This window comes from Telmatherina bonti (genome assembly GCF_933228915.1).
Source record: "Telmatherina bonti genome assembly, chromosome: 13".
In the NCBI taxonomy this organism is placed as follows: Eukaryota; Metazoa; Chordata; class Actinopteri; order Atheriniformes; family Telmatherinidae; genus Telmatherina; species Telmatherina bonti.
This window is the reverse complement of record NC_136611.1, coordinates 40263740-40286535: the sequence shown is the minus strand read 5'-3', so window position 1 is coordinate 40286535 and position 22796 is coordinate 40263740. Positions and strand designations below refer to the sequence as shown.

At 45.5% G+C, this 22796-nt stretch overlaps 1 protein-coding gene across 1 annotated transcript in view; it reads right to left on the bottom strand.

Annotated features, from left to right (window-relative positions):
• Positions 1-22796, bottom strand: part of pomt1 (protein-O-mannosyltransferase 1) — a 54688-nt gene that overhangs the window by 25790 nt on the left and 6102 nt on the right. Inside the window, exons 3-9 of the mRNA XM_079250930.1 lie at positions 19975-20081; positions 19851-19901; positions 19499-19645; positions 16978-17086; positions 16848-16907; positions 16674-16767; positions 15786-15941 (exon numbers count right to left, since the gene is read on the bottom strand). Of these exons, the coding sequence (XP_079107056.1) occupies positions 15786-15941; positions 16674-16767; positions 16848-16907; positions 16978-17086; positions 19499-19645; positions 19851-19901; positions 19975-20081 (724 nt within the window). The remainder of the gene's footprint in view (positions 1-15785; positions 15942-16673; positions 16768-16847; positions 16908-16977; positions 17087-19498; positions 19646-19850; positions 19902-19974; positions 20082-22796) is intronic.

The window sequence follows — 22796 nt, the reverse complement described above, 5'->3', positions numbered from 1 at the left end:
CAAGACCTACTAGAGTTACCAGACATACTATAGCTACCAGACCTACTATGGTTACCAGACCTACTAGAACTACCAGACCTACTAGAGCTACCAGACATACTATAGCTACCAGACCTACTGTAGCTACCAGACCTACTGTAGCTACCAGACCTACTATAGTTACCAGACCTACTAGAGCTACCAGACCTACTGTAGCTACCAGACATACTATAGTTACCAGACCTACTAGAGTTACCAGACCTACCACACCTACTAGAGCTACCAGACCCACCACAGCTACAAGACCTACTAGAGTTACCAGACCTACTAGAGTTACCAGACCTACCACAGCTACAAGACCTACTAGAGCTATCAGACCTACTAAAGTTACCAGACCTACCACACATACTAGGGTTACCAGACTTACTAGAGTTACCAGACCTACTGGAGTTACCAGGCCTACCACAGCTACCAGACCTACTAGACTTACCAGACCTACCATACCTACTAAAGCTACCAGACCTACCACACCTTCTAGTTCCCAGACCTACCACAGCTACCAGACCTACTAGAGTTACCAGACCTACGAGAGTTACCAGACCTACCACACCTACGAGAGCTACCAGACCTATTATAGCTACCAGATCTACTAGAGCTACCAGACCTACCACAGCTACAAGACCTACTAGATTACCAGACCTACTAGAGTTACCAGACCTACCACAGGTACAAGACCTACTAGAGCTATCAGACCTACTAAAGTTACCAGACCTACCACACATACTAGGGTTACCAGACCTACTAGAGTTACCAGACCTACCACAGCTACCAGACCTACTAGAGTTTCCAGACCTACTAGAGTTACCAGACCTACCATACCTACTAGAGCTACCAGACCTACTATAGCTACCAGACCTACCACAGCTACCAGACCTACTAGAGCTACCAGACCTACTACAGCTACAAGACCTACTAGAGTTACCAGACCTACTATAGGTACCAGACCTACTAGAGCTACCAGACCTACTGTAGCTACCAGACCTACTAGAGTTACCAGACCTACCACACCTACTAGAGCTACCAGACCTGCTAGAGTTACCAGACAAACTGGAGTTACCAGGCCTACCACAGCTACCCGACCTACTAGAGCTACCAGACCTACTAGAGTTACCAGACCTACCACAGCTACCAGACCTACTAGAGCTACCAGACCTACCACAGCTACAAGACCAACTGGAATTACCAGATCTAGTAGAGCTACCAGACCTACTAGACTTACCAGACCTACCATACCTACTAGAGCTACCAGATCTACCACACCTTCTAGTTCCCAGACCTACCAAAGCTACCAGACCTACTAGAGTTACCAGACCTACTAGAGTTTCCAGACCTACTAGAGTTTCCAGACCTACTAGAGTTACCAGACCTACCACACCTACTAGAGCTACCAGACCTACTAGAGCTACCAGACCTACCACAGCTACAAGACCTACTAGAGTTACCAGACCTACCACAGCTACAAGACCTACTAGAGCTATCAGACCTACTAGAGCTACCAGACCTACCACACCTACTAGAGTTACCAGACTTACAAGAGTTACTAGACCTACTAGAGTTACCAGACCTACCACAGCTACAAGACCTACTATAGCTACCAGACCTGCTAGAGTTACCAGACAAACTGGAGTTACCAGGCCCACCACAGCTACCCGACCTACTAGAGCTACCAGACCTACTAGAGTTACAAAACTTACCAGACCTACTAGAGTTACCAGACCTACTGGAGTTACCAGACCTACTAGAGCTACCAGACCTACTAGACTTACCAGACCTACCATACCTACTAGAGCTACCAGATCTACCACACCTTCTAGTTACCAGACCGACCACAGCTACCAGACCTACTAGTTTCCAGACCTACTGGAATTACCAGACCCACTAGAGCTACCAGACATACTATAGTTACCAGACCTACTAGAGTTACCAGACCTACCACACCTACCAGACCTACTATAGCTACCAGACCTACTGGAGCTACCAGACCTACTAGAGTTACCAGACCTACTAGAGTTACCAGACCTACCACACCTACTAGAGTTACCAGACCTACCACACCTACTAAAGTTACCAGACTTACTAGAGTTACTAGACCTACTATAGCTACCAGACCTACTAGAGTTACCAGACCTACCACAGCTACAAGACCTACTATAGCTACCAGACCTACTAGAGTTACCAGACCTACCACAGCTACAAGACCTACTATAGCTACCAGACCTACTAGAGTTACCAGACCTACCACAGCTACTAGAGCTACCAGACCTGCTAGAGTTACCAGACAAACTGGAGTTACCAGGTCTGCTACAGCTACCCGACCTACTAGAGCTGCCAGACCTACTAGAGTTACAAAACTTACCAGACCTACTAAAGCTACCAGACCTACCACAGCTACAAGACCTACTGGAATTACCAGATCTAGTAGAGCTACCAGACCTACTAGACTTACCAGACCTACCATACCTACTAGAGCTACCAGATATACCACACCTTCTAGTTCCCAGACCTACCACAGCTACCAGACCTACTAGAGTTACCAGACCTACGAGAGTTTCCAGACCTACTAGAGTTACCAGACCTACCACACCTACTAGAGCTACCAGACCTACTATAGCTACCAGACCTACCACAGCTACCAGACCTACTAGAGCTACAATACCTACCACAGCTACAAGACCTACTAGAGTTACCACACCTACCACAGCTACAAGACCTACTAGAGCTATCAGACCTACTAGAGCTACCAGACCTACCACACCTACTAGAGTTACCAGACTAAAAGAGTTACTAGACCTACTAGAGTTACCAGACCTACTGTAGCTACCAGACCTACTATAGCTACCAGACCTGCTAGAGTTACCAGACAAACTGGAGTTACCAGGCCCACCACAGCTACCCGACCTACTAGAGCTACCAGACCTACTAGAGTTACAAAACTTACCAGACCTACTAGAGTTACCAGACCTACTGGAGTTACCAGACCTACTAGAGCTACCAGACCTACCAGACTTACCAGACCTACCATACCTACTAGAGCTACCAGATCTACCACACCTTCTAGTTACCAGACCTACCACAGCTACCAGACCTACTAGAGTTACCAGACCTACTAGTTTCCAGACCTACTGGAATTACCAGACCCACTAGAGCTACCAGAGATACTATAGTTACCAGACCTACTAGAGTTACCAGACCTACCACACCTACCAGACCTACTATAGCTACCAGACCTACTGGAGCTACCAGACCTACTAGAGCTACCTGACCTACAACAGCTACAAGACCTACTAGAGTTACCAGACCTACTAGAGTTACCAGACCTACCACAGCTACAAGACCTACTAGAGCTATCAGACCTACTAGAGTTACCAGACCTACAACACCTACTAGAGTTACGAGACTTACTAGAGTTACTAGACCTACTAGAGTTACCAGACCTACCACAGCTACAAGACCTACTATAGCTACCAGACCTACTAGAGTTACCAGACCTACCACACCTACTAGAGCTACCAGACCTGCTAGAGTTACCAGACAAACTGGAGTTACCAGGTCTGCTACAGCTACCAGACCTACTAGAGCTGCCAGACCTACTAGAGTTACAAAACTTACCAGACCTACTAGAGCTACCAGACCTACCACAGCTACAAGACCTACTGGAATTACCAGATCTAGTAGAGCTACCAGACCTACTAGACTTACCAGACCTACCATACCTACTAGAGCTACCAGATCTACCACACCTTCTAGTTCCCAGACCTACCACAGCTACCAGACCTACTAGAGTTACCAGACCTACCACACCTACCAGACCTACTATAGCTACCAGACCTACTGGAGCTACCAGACCTACTAGAGCTACCTGACCTACAACAGCTACAAGACCTACTAGAGTTACCAGACCTACTAGAGTTACCAGACCTACCACAGCTACAAGACCTACTAGAGCTATCAGACCTACTAGAGTTACCAGACCTACCACACGTACTAGAGTTACGAGACTTACTAGTTACTAGACCTACTAGAGTTACCAGACCTACCACAGCTACAAGACCTACTATAGCTACCAGACCTACTAGAGTTACCAGACCTACCACACCTACTAGAGCTACCAGACCTGCTAGAGTTACCAGACAAACTGGAGTTACCAGGTCTGCTACAGCTACCAGACCTACTAGAGCTGCCAGACCAACTAGAGTTACAAAACTTACCAGACCTACTAGAGCTACCAGACCTACCACAGCTACAAGACCTACTGGAATTACCAGATCTAGTAGAGCTACCAGACCTACTAGACTTACCAGACCTACCATACCTACTAGAGCTACCAGATCTACCACACCTTCTAGTTCCCAGACCTACCACAGCTACCAGACCTACTAGAGTTACCAGACCTACTAGAGTTTCCAGACCTACTAGAGTTACCAGACCTACCACACCTACTAGAGCTACCAGACCTACTAGAGCTACCAGACCTACCACAGCTACCAGACCTACTAGAGCTACCAGACCTACCACAGCTACAAGACCTACTAGAGTTACCAGACCTACCACAGCTACAAGACCTACTAGAGCTATCAGACCTACTAGAGCTACCAGACCTACCACACCTACTAGAGTTACCAGACTTACAAGAGTTACTAGACCTACTAGAGTTACCAGACCTACCACAGCTACAAGACCTACTATAGCTACCAGACCTGCTAGAGTTACCAGACAAACTAGAGTTACCAGGCCTACCACAGCTACCCGACCTACTAGAGCTACCAGACCTACCATACCTACTAGAGCTACCAGATCTACCACACCTTCTAGTTACCAGACCTACCACAGCTACCAGACCTACTAGAGTTACCAGACCTACTAGTTTCCAGACCTACTGGAATTACCACACCCACTAGAGCTACCAGACCTACTAGACTTACCAGACCTACCATACCTACTAGAGCTACCAGATTTACCACACCTTCTAGTTACCAGACCTACCACAGCTACCAGACCTACTAGAGTTACCAGACCTACTAGTTTCCAGACCTACTGGAATTACCAGACCTACTAGAGCTACCAGACATACTATTGTTACCAGACCTACTAGAGTTACCAGACCTACCAGACCTACTAGAGCTACCAGACCTACCAGACCTACTATAGCTACCAGACCTACTGGAGCTACCAGACCTACTAGAGCTACCTGACCTACAACAGCTACAAGACCTACTACAGTTACCAGACCTACCACAGCTACAAGACCTACTAGAGCTATCAGAACTACTAGAGTTACCAGACCTACCACGCCTACTAGAGTTACCAGACCTACCACACCTACTAGAGTTACAAGACTTACTAGACCTACTAGAGTTACCAGACCTACCACAGCTACAAGACCTACTATAGCTACCAGACCTGCTAGAGTTACCAGACAAACTGGAGTTACCAGGCCTACCACAGCTACCCGACCTACTAGAGTTACCAGACCTACCACAGCTACAAGACCTACTAGAGCTATCAGACCTACTAGAGTTACCAGACCTACCACACCTACTAGAGTTACCAGACTTACAAGAGTTACTAGACCTACTAGAGTTACCAGACCTACCACAGCTACAAGACCTACTATAGCTACCAGACCTGCTAGAGTTACCAGACAAACTGGAGTTACCAGGCCTACCACAGCTACCCGACCTACTAGAGCTACCAGACCTACCATACCTACTAGAGCTACCAGATCTACCACACCTTCTAGTTACCAGACCTACCACAGCTACCAGACCTACTACAGTTACCAGACCTACTAGTTTCCAGACCTACTGGAATTACCAGACCCACTAGGGCTACCAGACCTACTAGACTTACCAGACCTACCATACCTACTAGAGCTACCAGATCTACCACACCTTCTAGTTACCAGACCTACCACAGCTACCAGACCTACTAGAGTTACAAGACCTACTAGTTTCCAGACCTACTGGAATTACCAGACCCACTAGAGCTACCAGACATACTATAGTTACCAGACCTACTAGAGTTACCAGACCTACCACACCTACTAGAGCTACCAGACCTACTATAGCTACCAAACCTACTGGAGCTACCAGACCTACTAGAGCTACCTGACCTACAACAGCTACAAGACCTACTAGAGTTACCAGACCTACTAGAGTTACCAGACCTACCACAGCTACAAGACCTACTAGAGCTATCAGACCTACTAGAGTTACCAGACCTACCACACCTACTAGAGTTACCAGACTTACTAGAGTTACTAGACCTACTAGAGTTACCAGACCTACCACAGCTAAAAGACCTACTATAGCTACCAGACCTACTAGAGTTACCAGACCTACCACACCTACTAGAGCTACCAGACCTGCTAGAGTTACCAGACAAACTGGAGTTACCAGGTCTGCTACAGCTACCAGACCTACTAGAGCTACCAGACCTACTAGAGTTACAAAACTTACCAGACCTACTAGAGTTACCAGACCTTCCACAGCTACCAGACCTACTAGAGCTACCAGACCTACCACACCTACTAGAGCTACCAGACCTGCTAAAGTTACCAGACAAACTGGAGTTACCAGGCCTACCACAGCTACCCGACCTACTAGAGCTACCAGACCTACTGGAGTTACAAAACTTACCAGACCTACTAGAGTTACCAGACCTACCACAGCTACCAGACCTACTAGAGTTACCAGACCTACCACAGCTACAAGACCTACTGGAATTACCAGATCTACTAGAGCTACCAGACCTACTAGACTTACCAGACCTACCATACCAACTAGAGCTACCAGATCTACCACACCTTCTAGTTACTAGGCCTACCACAGCAACCCGACCTACTAGAGCTACCAGACCTACTAGAGTTACCAGACCTACTGGCGTTACCAGACCTACTGGAGTTACCAGACCTACCACAGCTACCAGACCTACTAGAGCTACCAGACCTACCACAGCTACAAGACCTACTGGAATTACCAGATCTACTAGAGCTACCAGACCTACTAGACTTACCAGACCTACCATACCTACTAGAGCTACCAGATCTACCACACCTTCTAGTTACCAGACCTACCACAGCTACCAGACCTACTGGAGTTACCAGACCTACCACAGCTACCAGACCTACTAGAGCTACCAGACCTACTACAGCTACAAGACCTACTGGAATTACCAGATCTACTAGAGCTACCAGACCTACTAGACTTACCAGACCTACCATACCCACTACAGCTACCAGATCTACCACACCTTCTAGTTACCAGACCTACCACAGCTACCAGATCTACTACAGCTACCAGACTGTGGTGGGATCCTGTTTTAATATGTTACTCATTTATTAAGCTTCTATTATGTAGTACAAGTTTTATATTCTGCATAGTTTAGAGTAGTTCAGTAAGCTTGCTTTAGTAGATTCATGCATAAAACCAAGTGTTCTGTTCAAGGCCTGCTTCACCTCTAACTGTTGTTATCTCCAAGCTAGCAGTTGTTTTGACTAGCGCTGCCAGGCAGAGGTTGTTTAAAGAACGCTGTAACACTCTGAGCGGGGCAGAGCTCTCGAGACCTCTCGCCCGCAACATCTGTACATGCCCAATAAATTGAACAGAAAACAGTTGATTTATAGATTTATTTCTCATCGGATAAATTCCACGACAATTTGGTGTCAGAAGTGGGATCCCATGTGTTTCTGCCGGGACCGGACTGAGGGGCAGGCTGCCGGAATCCAAACAGATTCATCTTCAAACCTCGAATAGGCCTTAAGAGTGACGAGGGCCACAGTCACCGGTTTCGGTCGATCACGAAGGGATCTCAACCCACGTGTGGATTTATCTGGTGAGAAGTATATTTTTCCAAATTATAATTTGATTGAAAGTGGTTTTTGATATATTATAGACTGAGTGATTCTTAATACTAATCGAACTGAAACAGTTTTGTTTATAAAAATGTCGACTGTTTTCATAATAATGGTGGTTGTGCTCCTTTTCCCCAGGACTGACTTTGACAATAAATAAAAATAAAGCAAAATTAAAACAAAAACAGAGATATAGACTCTACGAGATCAGGTTCCAAAACGAAGCCCTGTGAGTACGAGATCAGGTTACTAAACGAAGCCCTGTGAGTAGAAATACGAGATCAGGTTCCAAAACAAAGCCCTGTGAGTACGAGATCAGGTTCCAAAACGAAGCCCTGTGTGTACGAGATCAGGTTACTAAACGAAGCCCTGTGAGTAGTACTACGAGATCAGGTTCCAAAACGAAGCCCTGTGAGTAGTACTACGAGATCAGGTTCCAAAACGAAGCCCTGTGAGTAGAAATACGAGATCAGGTTCCAAAATGAAGCCCTGTGAGTAGAAATACGAGATCAGGTTCCAAAACAAAGCCCTGTGAGTACGAGATTAGGTTACTAAACGAAGCCCTGTGAGTAGTACTACGAGATCAGGTTCCAAAACGAAGCCCTGTGAGTACGAGATCAGGTTACTAAACGAAGCCCTGTGAGTAGAAATACGAGATCAGGTTCCAAAATGAAGCCCTGTGAGTAGAAATACGAGATCAGGTTCCAAAATGAAGCCCTGTGAGTAGAAATACGAGATCAGGTTCCAAAACGAAGCCCTGTGAGTACGAGATCAGGTTACTAAACGAAGCCCTGTGAGTAGAAATACGAGATCAGGTTCCAAAACAAAGCCCTGTGAGTACGAGATCAGGTTACTAAACGAAGCCCTGTGAGTAGTACTACGAGATCAGGTTCCAAAATGAAGCCCTGTGAGTAGTACTACGAGATCAGGTTCCAAAACGAAGCCCTGTGAGTAGTACTACAAGATCAGGTTCCAAAACGAAGCCCTGTGAGTACGAGATCAGGTTACTAAACGAAGCCCTGTGAGTAGAAATACGAGATCAGGTTCCAAAATGAAGCCCTGTGAGTAGAAATACGAGATCAGGTTCCAAAACGAAGCCCTGTGAGTACGAGATCAGGTTACTAAACGAAGCCCTGTGAGTAGTACTACGAGATCAGGTTCCAAAACGAAGCCCTGTGAGTACGAGATCAGGTTACTAAACGAAGCCCTGTGAGTAGTACTACGAAATCAGGTTCCAAAACGAAGCCCTGTGAGTACGAGATCAGGTTACTAAACGAAGCCCTGTGAGTAGTACTACGAGATCAGGTTCCAAAACGAAGCCCTGTGAGTAGTACTACGAGATCAGGTTCCAAAACGAAGCCCTGTGAGTACGAGATCAGGTTACTAAACGAAGCCCTGTGAGTAGAAATACAAGATCAGGTTCCAAAAAGAAGCCCTGTGAGTAGAAATACGAGATCAGGTTCCAAAATGAAGCCCTGTGAGTACGAGATCAGGTTACTAAACGAAGCCCTGTGAGTAGTACTACGAGATCAGGTTCCAAAACGAAGCCCTGTGAGTAGTACTACGAGATCAGGTTCCAAAACGAAGCCCTGTGAGTGCGAGACCAGGTTACTAAACGAAGCCCTGTGAGTAGAAATACGAGATCAGGTTCCAAAACAAAGCCCTGTGAGTACGAGATCAGGTTACTAAACGAAGCCCTGTGAGTAGTACTACGAAATCAGGTTCCAAAACGAAGCCCTGTGAGTACGAGATCAGGTTACTAAACGAAGCCCTGTGAGTAGAAATACGAGATCAGGTTCCAAAACAAAGCCCTGTGAGTACGAGATCAGGTTCCAAAACGAAGCCCTGTGAGTACGAGATCAGGTTACTAAACGAAGCCCTGTGAGTAGAAATACGAGATCAGGTTCCAAAATGAAGCCCTGTGAGTACGAGATCAGGTTACTAAACGAAGCCCTGTGAGTAGAAATACGAGATCAGGTTCCAAAATGAAGCCCTGTGAGTAGAAATACGAGATCAGGTTCCAAAACGAAGCCCTGTGAGTACGAGATCAGGTTACTAAACGAAGCCCTGTGAGTAGTACTACAAGATCAGGTTCCAAAACGAAGCCCTGTGAGTAGTACTACGAGATCAGGTTCCAAAACGAAGCCCTGTGAGTGCGAGACCAGGTTACTAAACGAAGCCCTGTGAGTAGAAATACGAGATCAGGTTCCAAAACAAAGCCCTGTGAGTACGAGATCAGGTTACTAAACGAAGCCCTGTGAGTAGTACTATGAGATCAGGTTCCAAAACGAAGCCCTGTGAGTAGTACTACGAGATCAGGTTCCAAAACGAAGCCCTGTGAGTGCGAGACCAGGTTACTAAACGAAGCCCTGTGAGTAGAAATACGAGATCAGGTTCCAAAATGAAGCCCTGTGAGTACGAGATCAGGTTACTAAACGAAGCCCTGTGAGTAGAAATACGAGATCAGGTTCCAAAATGAAGCCCTGTGAGTAGAAATACGAGATCAGGTTCCAAAACAAAGCCCTGTGAGTACGAGATTAGGTTACTAAACGAAGCCCTGTGAGTAGTACTACGAGATCAGGTTCCAAAACGAAGCCCTGTGAGTAGTACTACGAGATCAGGTTCCAAAACGAAGCCCTGTGAGTAGTACTACAAGATCAGGTTCCAAAACGAAGCCCTGTGAGTACGAGATCAGGTTACTAAATGAAGCCCTGTGAGTAGAAATACGAGATCAGGTTCCAAAATGAAGCCCTGTGAGTAGAAATACGAGATCAGGTTCCAAAACAAAGCCCTGTGAGTAGTACTACGAGATCAGGTTCCAAAACGAAGCCCTGTGAGTACGAGATCAGGTTACTAAACGAAGCCCTGTGAGTAGAAATACAAGATCAGGTTCCAAAAAGAAGCCCTGTGAGTAGAAATACGAGATCAGGTTCCAAAACGAAGCCCTGTGAGTAGTACTACGAGATCAGGTTCCAAAACGAAGCCCTGTGAGTAGTACTACAAGATCAGGTTCCAAAACAAAGCCCTGTGAGTACGAGATCAGGTTACTAAATGAAGCCCTGTGAGTAGTACTACGAGATCAGGTTACTAAACGAAGCCCTGTGAGTAGTACTACGAGATCAGGTTCCAAAACGAAGCCCTGTGAGTACGAGATCAGGTTACTAAACGAAGCCCTGTGAGTAGTACTACGAGATCAGGTTCCAAAACGAAGCCCTGTGAGTAGTACTACGAGATCAGGTTCCAAAACGAAGCCCTGTGAGTACGAGATCAGGTTACTAAACGAAGCCCTGTGAGTAGAAATACAAGATCAGGTTCCAAAAAGAAGCCCTGTGAGTAGAAATACGAGATCAGGTTCCAAAATGAAGCCCTGTGAGTACGAGATCAGGTTACTAAACGAAGCCCTGTGAGTAGTACTACGAGATCAGGTTCCAAAACGAAGCCCTGTGAGTAGTACTACGAGATCAGGTTCCAAAACGAAGCCCTGTGAGTGCGAGACCAGGTTACTAAACGAAGCCCTGTGAGTAGAAATACGAGATCAGGTTCCAAAACAAAGCCCTGTGAGTACGAGATCAGGTTACTAAACGAAGCCCTGTGAGTAGTACTATGAGATCAGGTTCCAAAACGAAGCCCTGTGAGTAGTACTACGAGATCAGGTTCCAAAACGAAGCCCTGTGAGTACGAGATCAGGTTACTAAACGAAGCCCTGTGAGTACGAGACCAGGTTACTAAACGAAGCCCTGTGAGTAGAAATACGAGATCAGGTTCCAAAATGAAGCCCTGTGAGTAGAAATACGAGATCAGGTTCCAAAACGAAGCCCTGTGAGTACGAGATCAGGTTACTAAACGAAGCCCTGTGAGTAGAAATACGAGATCAGGTTCCAAAATGAAGCCCTGTGAGTACGAGATCAGGTTACTAAACGAAGCCCTGTGAGTAGAAATACGAGATCAGGTTCCAAAATGAAGCCCTGTGAGTAGAAATACGAGATCAGGTTCCAAAACAAAGCCCTGTGAGTACGAGATTAGGTTACTAAACGAAGCCCTGTGAGTAGTACTACGAGATCAGGTTCCAAAACGAAGCCCTGTGAGTAGTACTACGAGATCAGGTTCCAAAACGAAGCCCTGTGAGTAGTACTACAAGATCAGGTTCCAAAACGAAGCCCTGTGAGTACGAGATCAGGTTATTAAACGAAGCCCTGTGAGTAGAAATACGAGATCAGGTTCCAAAATGAAGTCCTGTGAGTAGAAATACGAGATCAGGTTCCAAAACAAAGCCCTGTGAGTACGAGATCAGGTTACTAAACGAAGCCCTGTGAGTAGTACTACGAGATCAGGTTCCAAAACGAAGCCCTGTGAGTACGAGATCAGGTTACTAAACGAAGCCCTGTGAGTAGAAATACGAGATCAGGTTCCAAAACAAAGCCCTGTGAGTACGAGATCAGGTTACTAAACGAAGCCCTGTGAGTAGTACTACGAGATCAGGTTCCAAAACGAAGCCCTGTGAGTAGTACTACGAGATCAGGTTCCAAAACGAAGCCCTGTGAGTGCGAGACCAGGTTACTAAACGAAGCCCTGTGAGTAGAAATACGAGATCAGGTTCCAAAAAGAAGCCCTGTGAGTAGAAATACGAGATCAGGTTCCAAAATGAAGCCCTGTGAGTACGAGATCAGATTACTAAACGAAGCCCTGTGAGTAGACTTTTAGGACTGACATAACAGAAATATAAGACCAGGTGACGATGGGGACTATAGGGGGAAAGGAGGAGCAACCTAAACCAAATTTTATGAAGGTGTTTATAAAGCAGCAATATGTAAGTAAAAGAGAAAAAGCAAAGATACATTAAAGTGTGGGCTGGTTCACTCTCCATAAGAGGAATTAAAAATAGAGGTCTGACCTGCTATTCTCTGGAGAGTTGTGTGGAAATATTTTAGGAGATTTTTGTTGTTTTTGGTGACTCTTTTCATGGGTGGATTAAAACTGTGATTGGCTGGCTTGGTTGACATCACAGGGCCATAGCGGCCATTCACACAGAAATCAGTGTGTGTGTAAGTTTGCTCATATGGTGGCAAGTCCCGTGAAGGATCTGCAAATAGTAAAGAACAAGAATATATATATATATTAAAGATTGAAAATCAGATCACGGGCATTTCTCCAAAAATTGACAGTAAAGCCTGGTTATGGCAGACTCTGTTAGATGTGACAGAACGTGCCTGGATGGACCAGGAAAGAAAAGAGAGAATATTATCTTCCCTTAACAGTTTAGTGAAGAGGAGGTTAGAGATTAAAAATATGTAAAAATACAAATATGTATTATTGCAGAGTTTAGCAAATTGTAAGAACTTCAGAAAGAACTGTTAGATGTAGAAGATGAGTTCAGAGCACATCTAACATGTTTACATGTATTTTACAAACAACTGAGTGAGGAAGGCAGAGCAAAGGAATGGAAAACATGAGAGAGGGGAGTGAGGAAGAAGAGTGTGTTCATTCAAGGCCTTATGCTCACTGAAGGGGATGATGTCATAGCATTTTTTAGTTGTAACAACACATTGGATGAAGTAAAGAATAAACCGAAAGATGAGGGACGTGATGTGTGGCGTTGGGAGCTGATTCTGTTGGGTTGGTGTGCGTTGCGTGGACTGGATGGGCTTGGGCTTCTGTTTAATCCCTTTCAGACATTAAATGGTGACTTTTGTTTCTTTAAGATTACAGTTATTTTTATGTTTATTATGACTAAATAAACTGACGTTGACTGAAAATAAACGGAGAACGACTTTGGGCTGTGCTTGTTAAATACCCAGCTGAGAGAGATCTCAAGCTTTAAAACAGGAACGACACACCAACATCATCTTCATGTGTTAAAGCTGCGTTATCTTCTTGGCGAGGTCATGTTCAGCTTTCCCAGGGAAACACTGACTTATGGATCCACTGCCACTATAGTCTCACACAGATACAGTTATGATCCAAAGTCCAGGATTTTCACAGCACAGAACATGGTCCACATGATATGTTTAACAGTATTCAACAGAAGAACATTATAATTGTGAGACTATAATCACATGACTAAATGATTCAGATGCAGCCTCAGAGGCTCGTCTGCTGCACGGCGTCGACCACGGCAGCTCACCGCCCCTTTAACCCTTGTCAGCATGCACCATGGTCTCCACAGGGACCCCAACATGTTAACATGCCCGAGGGGGATTAGGGGGGTGGACTGGGGAAGGGAAAGTTTTGGTCTGGACCACTGCAGAGTTCTGGGTGTCACACATGCTGTCAGTCAGGACACTGGAGCAGAAACGGTCCCTACAACATGCTGCAACACTCCACCTCCCTCCTGTGTCAGCTCTGAGTCCTGGAGCAGGACCTGATATGCAGATGTGACTGCAGGGACCCGGCCGCTGCTGATGGGGCCCGGGGATCCCAGAACCAGAGGGTCTGGCAGAGCCCTGCTGGTTGTGACTGTGAACAGTGTGGATATGGATTTTATGGGGGACATGTGAGCTACCAGACCTACCACAGCTACAAGACTTAGTAGAGTTACCAGACCTACTACAGCTACCAGATATACTATAGCTACCAGACCTACTGTAGCTACCAGACCTACTATAGTTACCAGACCTACTAGAGCTACCAGACCTACTAGAGTTACAAAACTTACCAGACCTACTAGAGTTACCAGACCTACTGGAGTTACCAGACCTACCACAGCTACCAGACCTACCACAGCTACCAGACCTACCACAGCTACAAGACCTACTGGAGTTACCAGACCTACCACAGCTACCAGACCTACTAGAGCTACCAGACCTACTGTAGCTACCAGACCTACTATAGTTACCAGACCTACTAGAGCTACCAGACCTACTAGAGTTACAAAACTTACCAGACCTACTAGAGTTACCAGACCTACTGGAGTTACCAGACCTACCACAGCTACCAGACCTACTAGAGCTACCAGACCTACCACAGCTACAAGACCTACTGGAGTTACCAGACCTACCACAGCTACCAGACCTACTAGAGCTACCAGACCTACCACAGCTACAAGCCCTACTGGAGTTACCAGACCTACCACAGCTACCAGACCTACTAGAGCTACCAGACCTACCACAGCTACAAGACCTACTAGAGTTACCAGACCTACTAGAGTTACCAGACTTACTAGAGCTACCAGACCTACCACACCTACTAGAGTTACCAGACCTACTAGTGACAAGACCTACCACATCTACTAGAGCTACCAGACCTACTAGAGTTACCAGACCTACTACAGTTACCACACCTACTAGAGCTACCAGACCTACTAGAGCTACCAGACCTACTAGAGTTACCAGACCTACCACAGCTACCAGACCTACTAGAGTTACCAGACCTACTAGAGTTACCAGACCTACTAGAGCTACCAGACCTACTAGAGCTACCAGACCTACTAGTTACCAGACCTACTAGAGCTACCAGACCTACTAGAGCTACCAGACCTACTAGAGCTACCAGACCTACTAGTTACCAGACCTACTAGAGCTACCAGACCTACTGTAGCTACCAGACCTACTAGAGCTACCAGACCTACTAGAGTTACCAGACCTACTAGAGCTACCAGACCTACTAGAGTTACCAGACCTACTAGAGCTACCAGACCTACTAGAGTTACCAGACCTACTAGAGCTACCAGACCTACTAGAGCTACCAGACCTACTAGAGTTACCAGACCTACTTGAGCTACCAGACCTACTAGAGTTACCAGACCTACTTGAGCTACCAGACCTACCACTTATCATGGACCACATGACAACTGAAGAAACATTGGGAATCAGCCCAGTTTAGCCCATCAGAATCCACTACCAGTCCCTGAAACTGGTCAGACTTGTCCTCATGAAGTCAGGAGGTTGTGTGTTCTTACCTGCAGACTGGCCTGGAACGCAGGGCTCATCTGCTGGTCATGAGGTCCACTGCGGTTCAGGAGGCTCAGGTGAATGTAGAACCAGAACACGTAGAGCAGGAAAGGAACCACTAGTAGACACACAGCTCTACACACACACTGCAAACACACACTAAGCTATACACACAGAGAACATATCCTGTCAATAAAATCCTAATCATTACCATGTGCTCAGAGCTTAAAGCGGCTCTATGATGCTATGTCTAGTTTTCTGAGCTTTCTACAGTGTTATAGTGATGAATCCTCATCAGACATGGAGAAGTGCTGTTATTTATCACCTAAACGCACGTTTGAGTTTTCCAGCACTCTCTATGTTCGGTTTCCATGGCAACAGAAACGATTGGTTTTAAAGTTTTTTCTACTTGGAAATTTTAGTGGCGTCCCGGAGGAGGGGCTCAATGATTGGTCATCTTCTCCAGGTTGTGCACGTTCACGAGAAGAAAGCCACGCCCACCTTCACTGCTCAGTATAACTACTCCTAGCAGCTGACCAATCAGGACATGGGGCGGAGCTTCCTCTGTTGGCGTGTTTCTGGCTGATCTGAGAGGATCAATACAACATGAATGGAGGGGTTTGTGGAAAATGATGGATTATTTCTAGTCCTTCTGGACTTGCAGATTAAAATAAATTAGACTGAAATGTGCATCATGGAGACACTTTAAAGATCAATACTCTCACTGAACTGATGAAGGGTGTCACATGACTGGGTGTTTCTGGAAGCACCAGCCGTCATGACTAATCAGTCAGCTTCTCACTTAGTTCACAGAATGAAACCAAAACAAGTAATCTGACCGGATCAACATGAAGAATATTGGTGGGAGGCTTTTTATCATCTCGCTACAAACTCACATGACTGACAGCTGTGTCTCCAATCAGGCTCCAGGTGTGCCGTGAAGCCACGCCCAGTAGCAGCAGGTAGGAGAACAGAGCTGTGTACTTCACCCTGGCAGCACACGTTACATGTTAAACATGACAGGCACCTTTACAGCAACGTGTTTCAGACACAAACGGATCCCTTCTCACCCGACAGCCGCTGCGCAGGAGACGCCACAGAGCAGCAGCCAGCCGTACCTGGACCAGGAGCTGCGGAGGAAGTTCCATCAGGTTCAGGTCAGACTGGAGGCTGCAGGTCATGCGTTGTAGTAAGACTCACCTGCAGGGAGTGTTGTAGAAACGCAGGTAGGAGAGGAATGCCAACAGCAGCAGGAAGATGAGGACTGACTCCAGTAACATGAAACGTGATTGGACAATCAGAGCGTTTTCTGGAATGACAGCAGAGTCCAGGTGGGTTCCACCATCAGAACCGTCTCTAAAATCCTGCACCGATGTGAGAATGACTGTGTAGCGCATGGCGTCGGCGTGGACTGGGACTGGTTGAGCGCCAATGGAAAGGCGAGCAGTCAAAGGGAGGCCAGTGTCCACCCAGTCTCACCAGAAGAGGAGACCCGGCCTCTACAACTGGCCATACTCTCACTGAATGCTGGACTTTGCTTTACTGCTCCTCTGTCAAATAATTACTTTTGGTATGTTGTGTTTTTTATGACATTGTTTTGATGAATCGGTTCATCAGATACAGCAGGTTTGTTGTTGTTGACAGTGTAATCAAATCCTGTACCAGTACGCGAAGAGACCTGCTGTGTCGGTCTGGATCTGAAAACCTGCAGACCAAGTGGTCTACCGATGGAATCATGGATGACATTCATTTGGCTTCCAGCACAACGGTGAGGAATGCTGGAGCTGAGTCCTCAGACTCGTATCTATAGCCGGTTTATAGAACCTTCTTCTCTTCTGACTGATATGGCTCTGAACCTTCTCAGCACCATTATTCTTCTGCTCCACACCAATACGCAAGTTATGTTCGTCTATCTGAACTTCCAACTCAACCACCTTCTCCTTCTTAATCCATCTTCTCCGGAGACTTCAACAACGTCTCCCTCTCTGCAACTCTACCAACATTCCAGCAGTTTGTCAGCTGCTCCACCAGAGAAAATAAGATGTTGGACTTATTTTATGCAAATATGAATAATGGATCCAGTTGTTCTGCCCTGCCTCCTTTAGGAAGATCTGACCATAATCTGGTTCTTCTCACCTCCACCTACAAGCCCATCGTTCAGCAGCAACCAGTCATCACAAAGACTATCAAAATCTGGTCTGCTGAAGCTGAAGATGCTCTTAGAGGAGGCTTTGAGGCTACAGACTGGAACGTCCTCTGTGAACCTCATGGAGACGACATCAACGCCATGACTGAGTGTGTGACAGATTACATAAACTTCTGTGTGGACAGCATCGTCCCAACAAGAACAGTGAGGTGCTTCCCCAATAACAAACCCTGGATCACCAGTGACCTGAAAAAGCTGCTGAACATCAAAAAGAAAGCCTTCAGGGATGGAGACAGGGAGTTATTGAGGGCAACACAAAAACAACTTAAAACCCAAACTAAGAAGTGCAAGGAGGACTACAGGAAGAAGTTAGAAAGTCAGCTCCAGCAGAATAACCTGAGGGATGTGTGGTCTGGAATGAAGAAGATCACCGGCTTCAAGTTAAAGGGGGACCAGCCTGATGGAGGTCTGGACAGAGCTAATGAGCTGAACATATTCTTCACCAGGTTCAGTTCACCCCCTACCTCCAGCCCAACAGACCACACACCCTCCATAAGGCCACTGCTTTCCTGTCACGCCTCCAATCTGTCACCCTGCAGCTCAGTCATGGACCAGAACACAGCTTCATCTCCCTCCACATCAGGACATCCTGAGACCTCCACCTTGTTTGTCTCCTGCAATCAGGTTAAGAAGCAACTTGAGAAACTGAACCAGAACAAGGCTGCAGGTCCAGATGGTCATCTCATATTAGATAGCAGCACAACAAAAGAGATCATTATTGACTTCAGGAGGAACAAGAATAACCAGAGCACTCTCCCCGTCACTACCCCCATCAACGGTTATCTTCCATCCTACCTGATCTGTCAGCGCTCTGCAGCCACACAAGGTGGTAAATGTGTTAAAAGTCTTCTCCTCGCGTATAAAGCTCTTCATGACCAAGCTCCATCGCATACCACAGATCTGAGAGTTCTTCTCAGACTGCAAGTCCCCTCGTGGGTCTAGGACCTTTAAGGAAGCCCTGCCTTATGGAACCAGATCCTGGTTTGGGTCCAGGAGACACCATCTCCTTTAAGATCCTGCTTTCCTTAGGTAGACGGTCTAGCCAATCTGGTCCCACTGACAGGTATAACGTAGCGTTATGTTGGGGTTTTCAACGTGCTACGGAGGACTTGCCATGACTTTTCAAAGCCCTTTCCTTAATAATGGACGGGTCACGTGACCCGTCCGTCACCTCCGGGTCACACGGACGGGTCACGTGACTCAGATACGTAAATGCAGGGAAAGTGTTTCAGTTTGACTTTTGTGATATCCTTCCACCATCGAAACACGTGAAAAACCAGCTCATGGAGTGGAAACACATGGAGTGTTGACACATTACCCTGAAGATCTTATGATAGTTTCAGATCCGGAGTGATTGGCAGCCGCTTTCCTAAACATCCTGAACGCCTCTCCCCCCCACCAGTTCACCCCTCATGCACTTCATAGTAGTTCGTAACTAAATGCCTTCTATCCCCGACAGTACCTGAACACCCACAGTTTCTTAACACACGCCTGATGTGTGTGTGTGTGTGTTACCCAGCAGCAGCAGCAGTGCAACTCCCAGAGCAGACAAGTGAGAGAACTTCATTTCCAGAGTCAGGAGGTAGACCAGAGGCACACAGAGCGCTCCACACAGAGCTGGCAGCAGCCGCAGACTCCACACGCTCACACCGTCAGGGTACTCTGTACAACACAACATACATTTACTACATTATTACTACATCACACTGAGAAAACATCTTTCCTCTGTTTATCCACATAATAAAATGATAAAACTAAATAAAGAACTGTTGATGACCATAGTCTCAAACGGACAGATTCTATAAAACTAGTCTGACCTGCTTCTGACTGGTTTAAATGGTTTAAATCAGCTGGTCTGTGTCGGTACCTGCTCCAATTCGGTTCCACAGAAAGTTTCCATCAAACCCTCCCAGGTAGGCTGGAACAAGAGGAACAGATGATGGAACAGGGCACAAACACTCTGGTCAATAATGGCTGTCAGCGTAACCAACCTCCGAGAGCCAAGATCATGTGACCCAGTGGCGGACCACTGTCTTCAATGAAGAAGACCCTCTTCATGTACAGAGACACGAACTGTCCATAGTAAACCTCATCAAACCTGCACACAGACAAAGGTTGAAAAAGCAACTAAATAAAAAGCAGGTGTCCTGGTTCACACGGTCTGCATGCATGTGTGGCTTCTCTCCACGGACTCCAGCTTCCTCCACACAAGGCAAGAGTGGGAGGTGATCGCTTGGTTCATGTGAGTCGCTGAGGATGAAACATCTGTGAAATGGCTGCAGTAAATGTTACGTCCAGCGTGATGAGCTGTGGGAAAGTCCCCGCATCAGAACCACTGAGGAAATAAACTACTCTGCTTGCAATGTGATGTTTTCAGTTGTTGTCCAGCGAGTTTTCACCTGCAGGCTTCAGGAGGTTAACTGGGTAGTCCCGAGGACAGAATGGTTGTTGGTCTCTGTGGAAGCCCAGCATGGCCGTAGCAGACGCAGGCAGTTCGGGGGGACTCTGTCCCTCTCACTTTTACAACTTCATTCTTTTTTTACATGTTGAAACACGTTTTTCGAGCTGCAGCTAAACGCATCATGAGCAGGGGAAACTATGGTGCGCAAACCAAGCGACGACCTCCAGTGGTTAAACGTGAACCCAAAACCTGGAACCCCCCCCACCCCCCGACATGAAATAAACATGTTTACAGCAGAAATAAACATGTTTACAGCAGAAATAAACATGTTTACAGAAGGAATAAACATGTTTACAGCAGGAATAAACATGTTTACAGCAGAAATAAACATGTTTACATTTAGAATAAACATGTTTACAGCAGGAATAAACATGTTTACAGCAGAAATAAACATGTTTACATTTAGAATAAACATGTTTACAGCAGAAATAAACATGTTTACAGCAGACATAAACATGTTTACAGCAGACCTAAACATGTTTACAGAAGGAATAAACATGTTTACAGCAGGAATAAACATGTTTACAGCAGGAATAAACATGTTTACAGCAGAAATAAACATGTTTACATTTAGAATAAACATGTTTACAGCAGGAATAAACATGTTTACATTTAGAATAAACATGTTTACAGCAGAAATAAACATGTTTACAGCAGGAATAAACATGTTTACAGCAGACCTAAACATGTTTACAGAAGGAATAAACATGTTTACAGCAGAAATAAACATGTTTACAGCAGACATAAACATGTTTACAGCAGACATAAACATGTTTACAGCAGACCTAAACATGTTTACAGAAGGAATAAACATGTTTACAGCAGGAATAAACATGTTTACAGCAGGAATAAACATGTTTACAGCAGAAATAAACATGTTTACATTTAGAATAAACATGTTTACAGCAGAAATAAACATGTTTACATTTAGAATAAACATGTTTACAGCAGAAATAAACATGTTTACAGCAGGAATAAACATGTTTACAGCAGACCTAAACATGTTTACAGAAGGAATAAACATGTTTACAGCAGGAATAAACATGTTTACAGCAGATATAAACATGTTTACAGCAGGAATAAATGTGTTTACAGCAGGAATAAACATGTTTACAGCAGATATAAACATGTTTACAGCAGGAATAAACATGTTTACAGCAGGAATAAACATGTTTACAGCAGATATAAACATGTTTACAGCAGGAATAAATGTGTTTACACTTAGAATAAACTTGTTTACAGCAGAAATAAACATGTTTACAGCAGAAATAAAAACGTTTCCTGCAGGAATAAACATGTTTACAGCCTGGTTCAAAAACCCATTTTAGGTTCAATACGTCAGGTTTACCTTCATGACAACTGTGGGGGGAGTGAATTTTTTTCTAACTCGCCCATTTAAAAGTAATTTAATCTCGAAGTTCGGTATATTTAGGGGCGTGTCCTTTTGATTGACAGGTACCCGACCTCCCGCTTCAAGTCAGAAGAACATAAAACAACCGCGGTTTTTAGCCGGTTAACAACGTGACTTAGCTTTAGCCCGCTGACCTCCGTTAGCTGGTTAGCTCCTGTTAACTCGGGGTTAGCTCGGTTAGCTCTTAGCTACAGAAAGCTCGGAATTCGCTTGATGTCAATCATCCACCATGACGCTCACAGCCCCCCTCTAAGCTCCACCTCTTTGCCCATATTTGTATTTTCCGGGCGAGACGACGCACATGCCCCTGCCAAGATGGTGATGGTAGGAACCGCCCACCGAGCTTCAATTCAGCTCTTCAGAAACCTGCGGGTGACGTCACGGAGGCTCCGCACATCTTTTATATACAGTCTGTAGTGTAAACAGAGAGGAGCTAACATCTAACATGTTCAGCAGACCAGCTAAGAGACAAAAACTTTAGAGAGTTTGTTATAAACAAATCGTGTACGATGATTCATGCTGCTGAATGTAGATGCTGCAAAGCTGAAACAGAAGTTTTTATGTTGTATTTTATAAATAATAAATTATATATAAACATACTTTAAAAGAAGATAGACAGACGTAAATCTAATAAGCTAAGCTAGCTAGTGAAAGTAGAGGTGGTCGTATCTACTTTACATTTATCTCGATAACTTTTTGGATGCATTGTACCTTGGGAGTTATTCTATTCTATACTATTCTGTTCTATTCTGTTCTATTCTATTCTATTCTATTCTACAGTCATTTAGACGCTTTTATCCAAAGCGACTTACATCAGAGTGAGAACAACACAAGCAGGAAATCAAACAGTAGAGGACATCGTAGGAAGGTGATGATGGACTGTCCAGTTGGATGCAGGTCCTTCCATGAAGCTACAGGCTTTTTTTTTTTCTTCCTCTCCC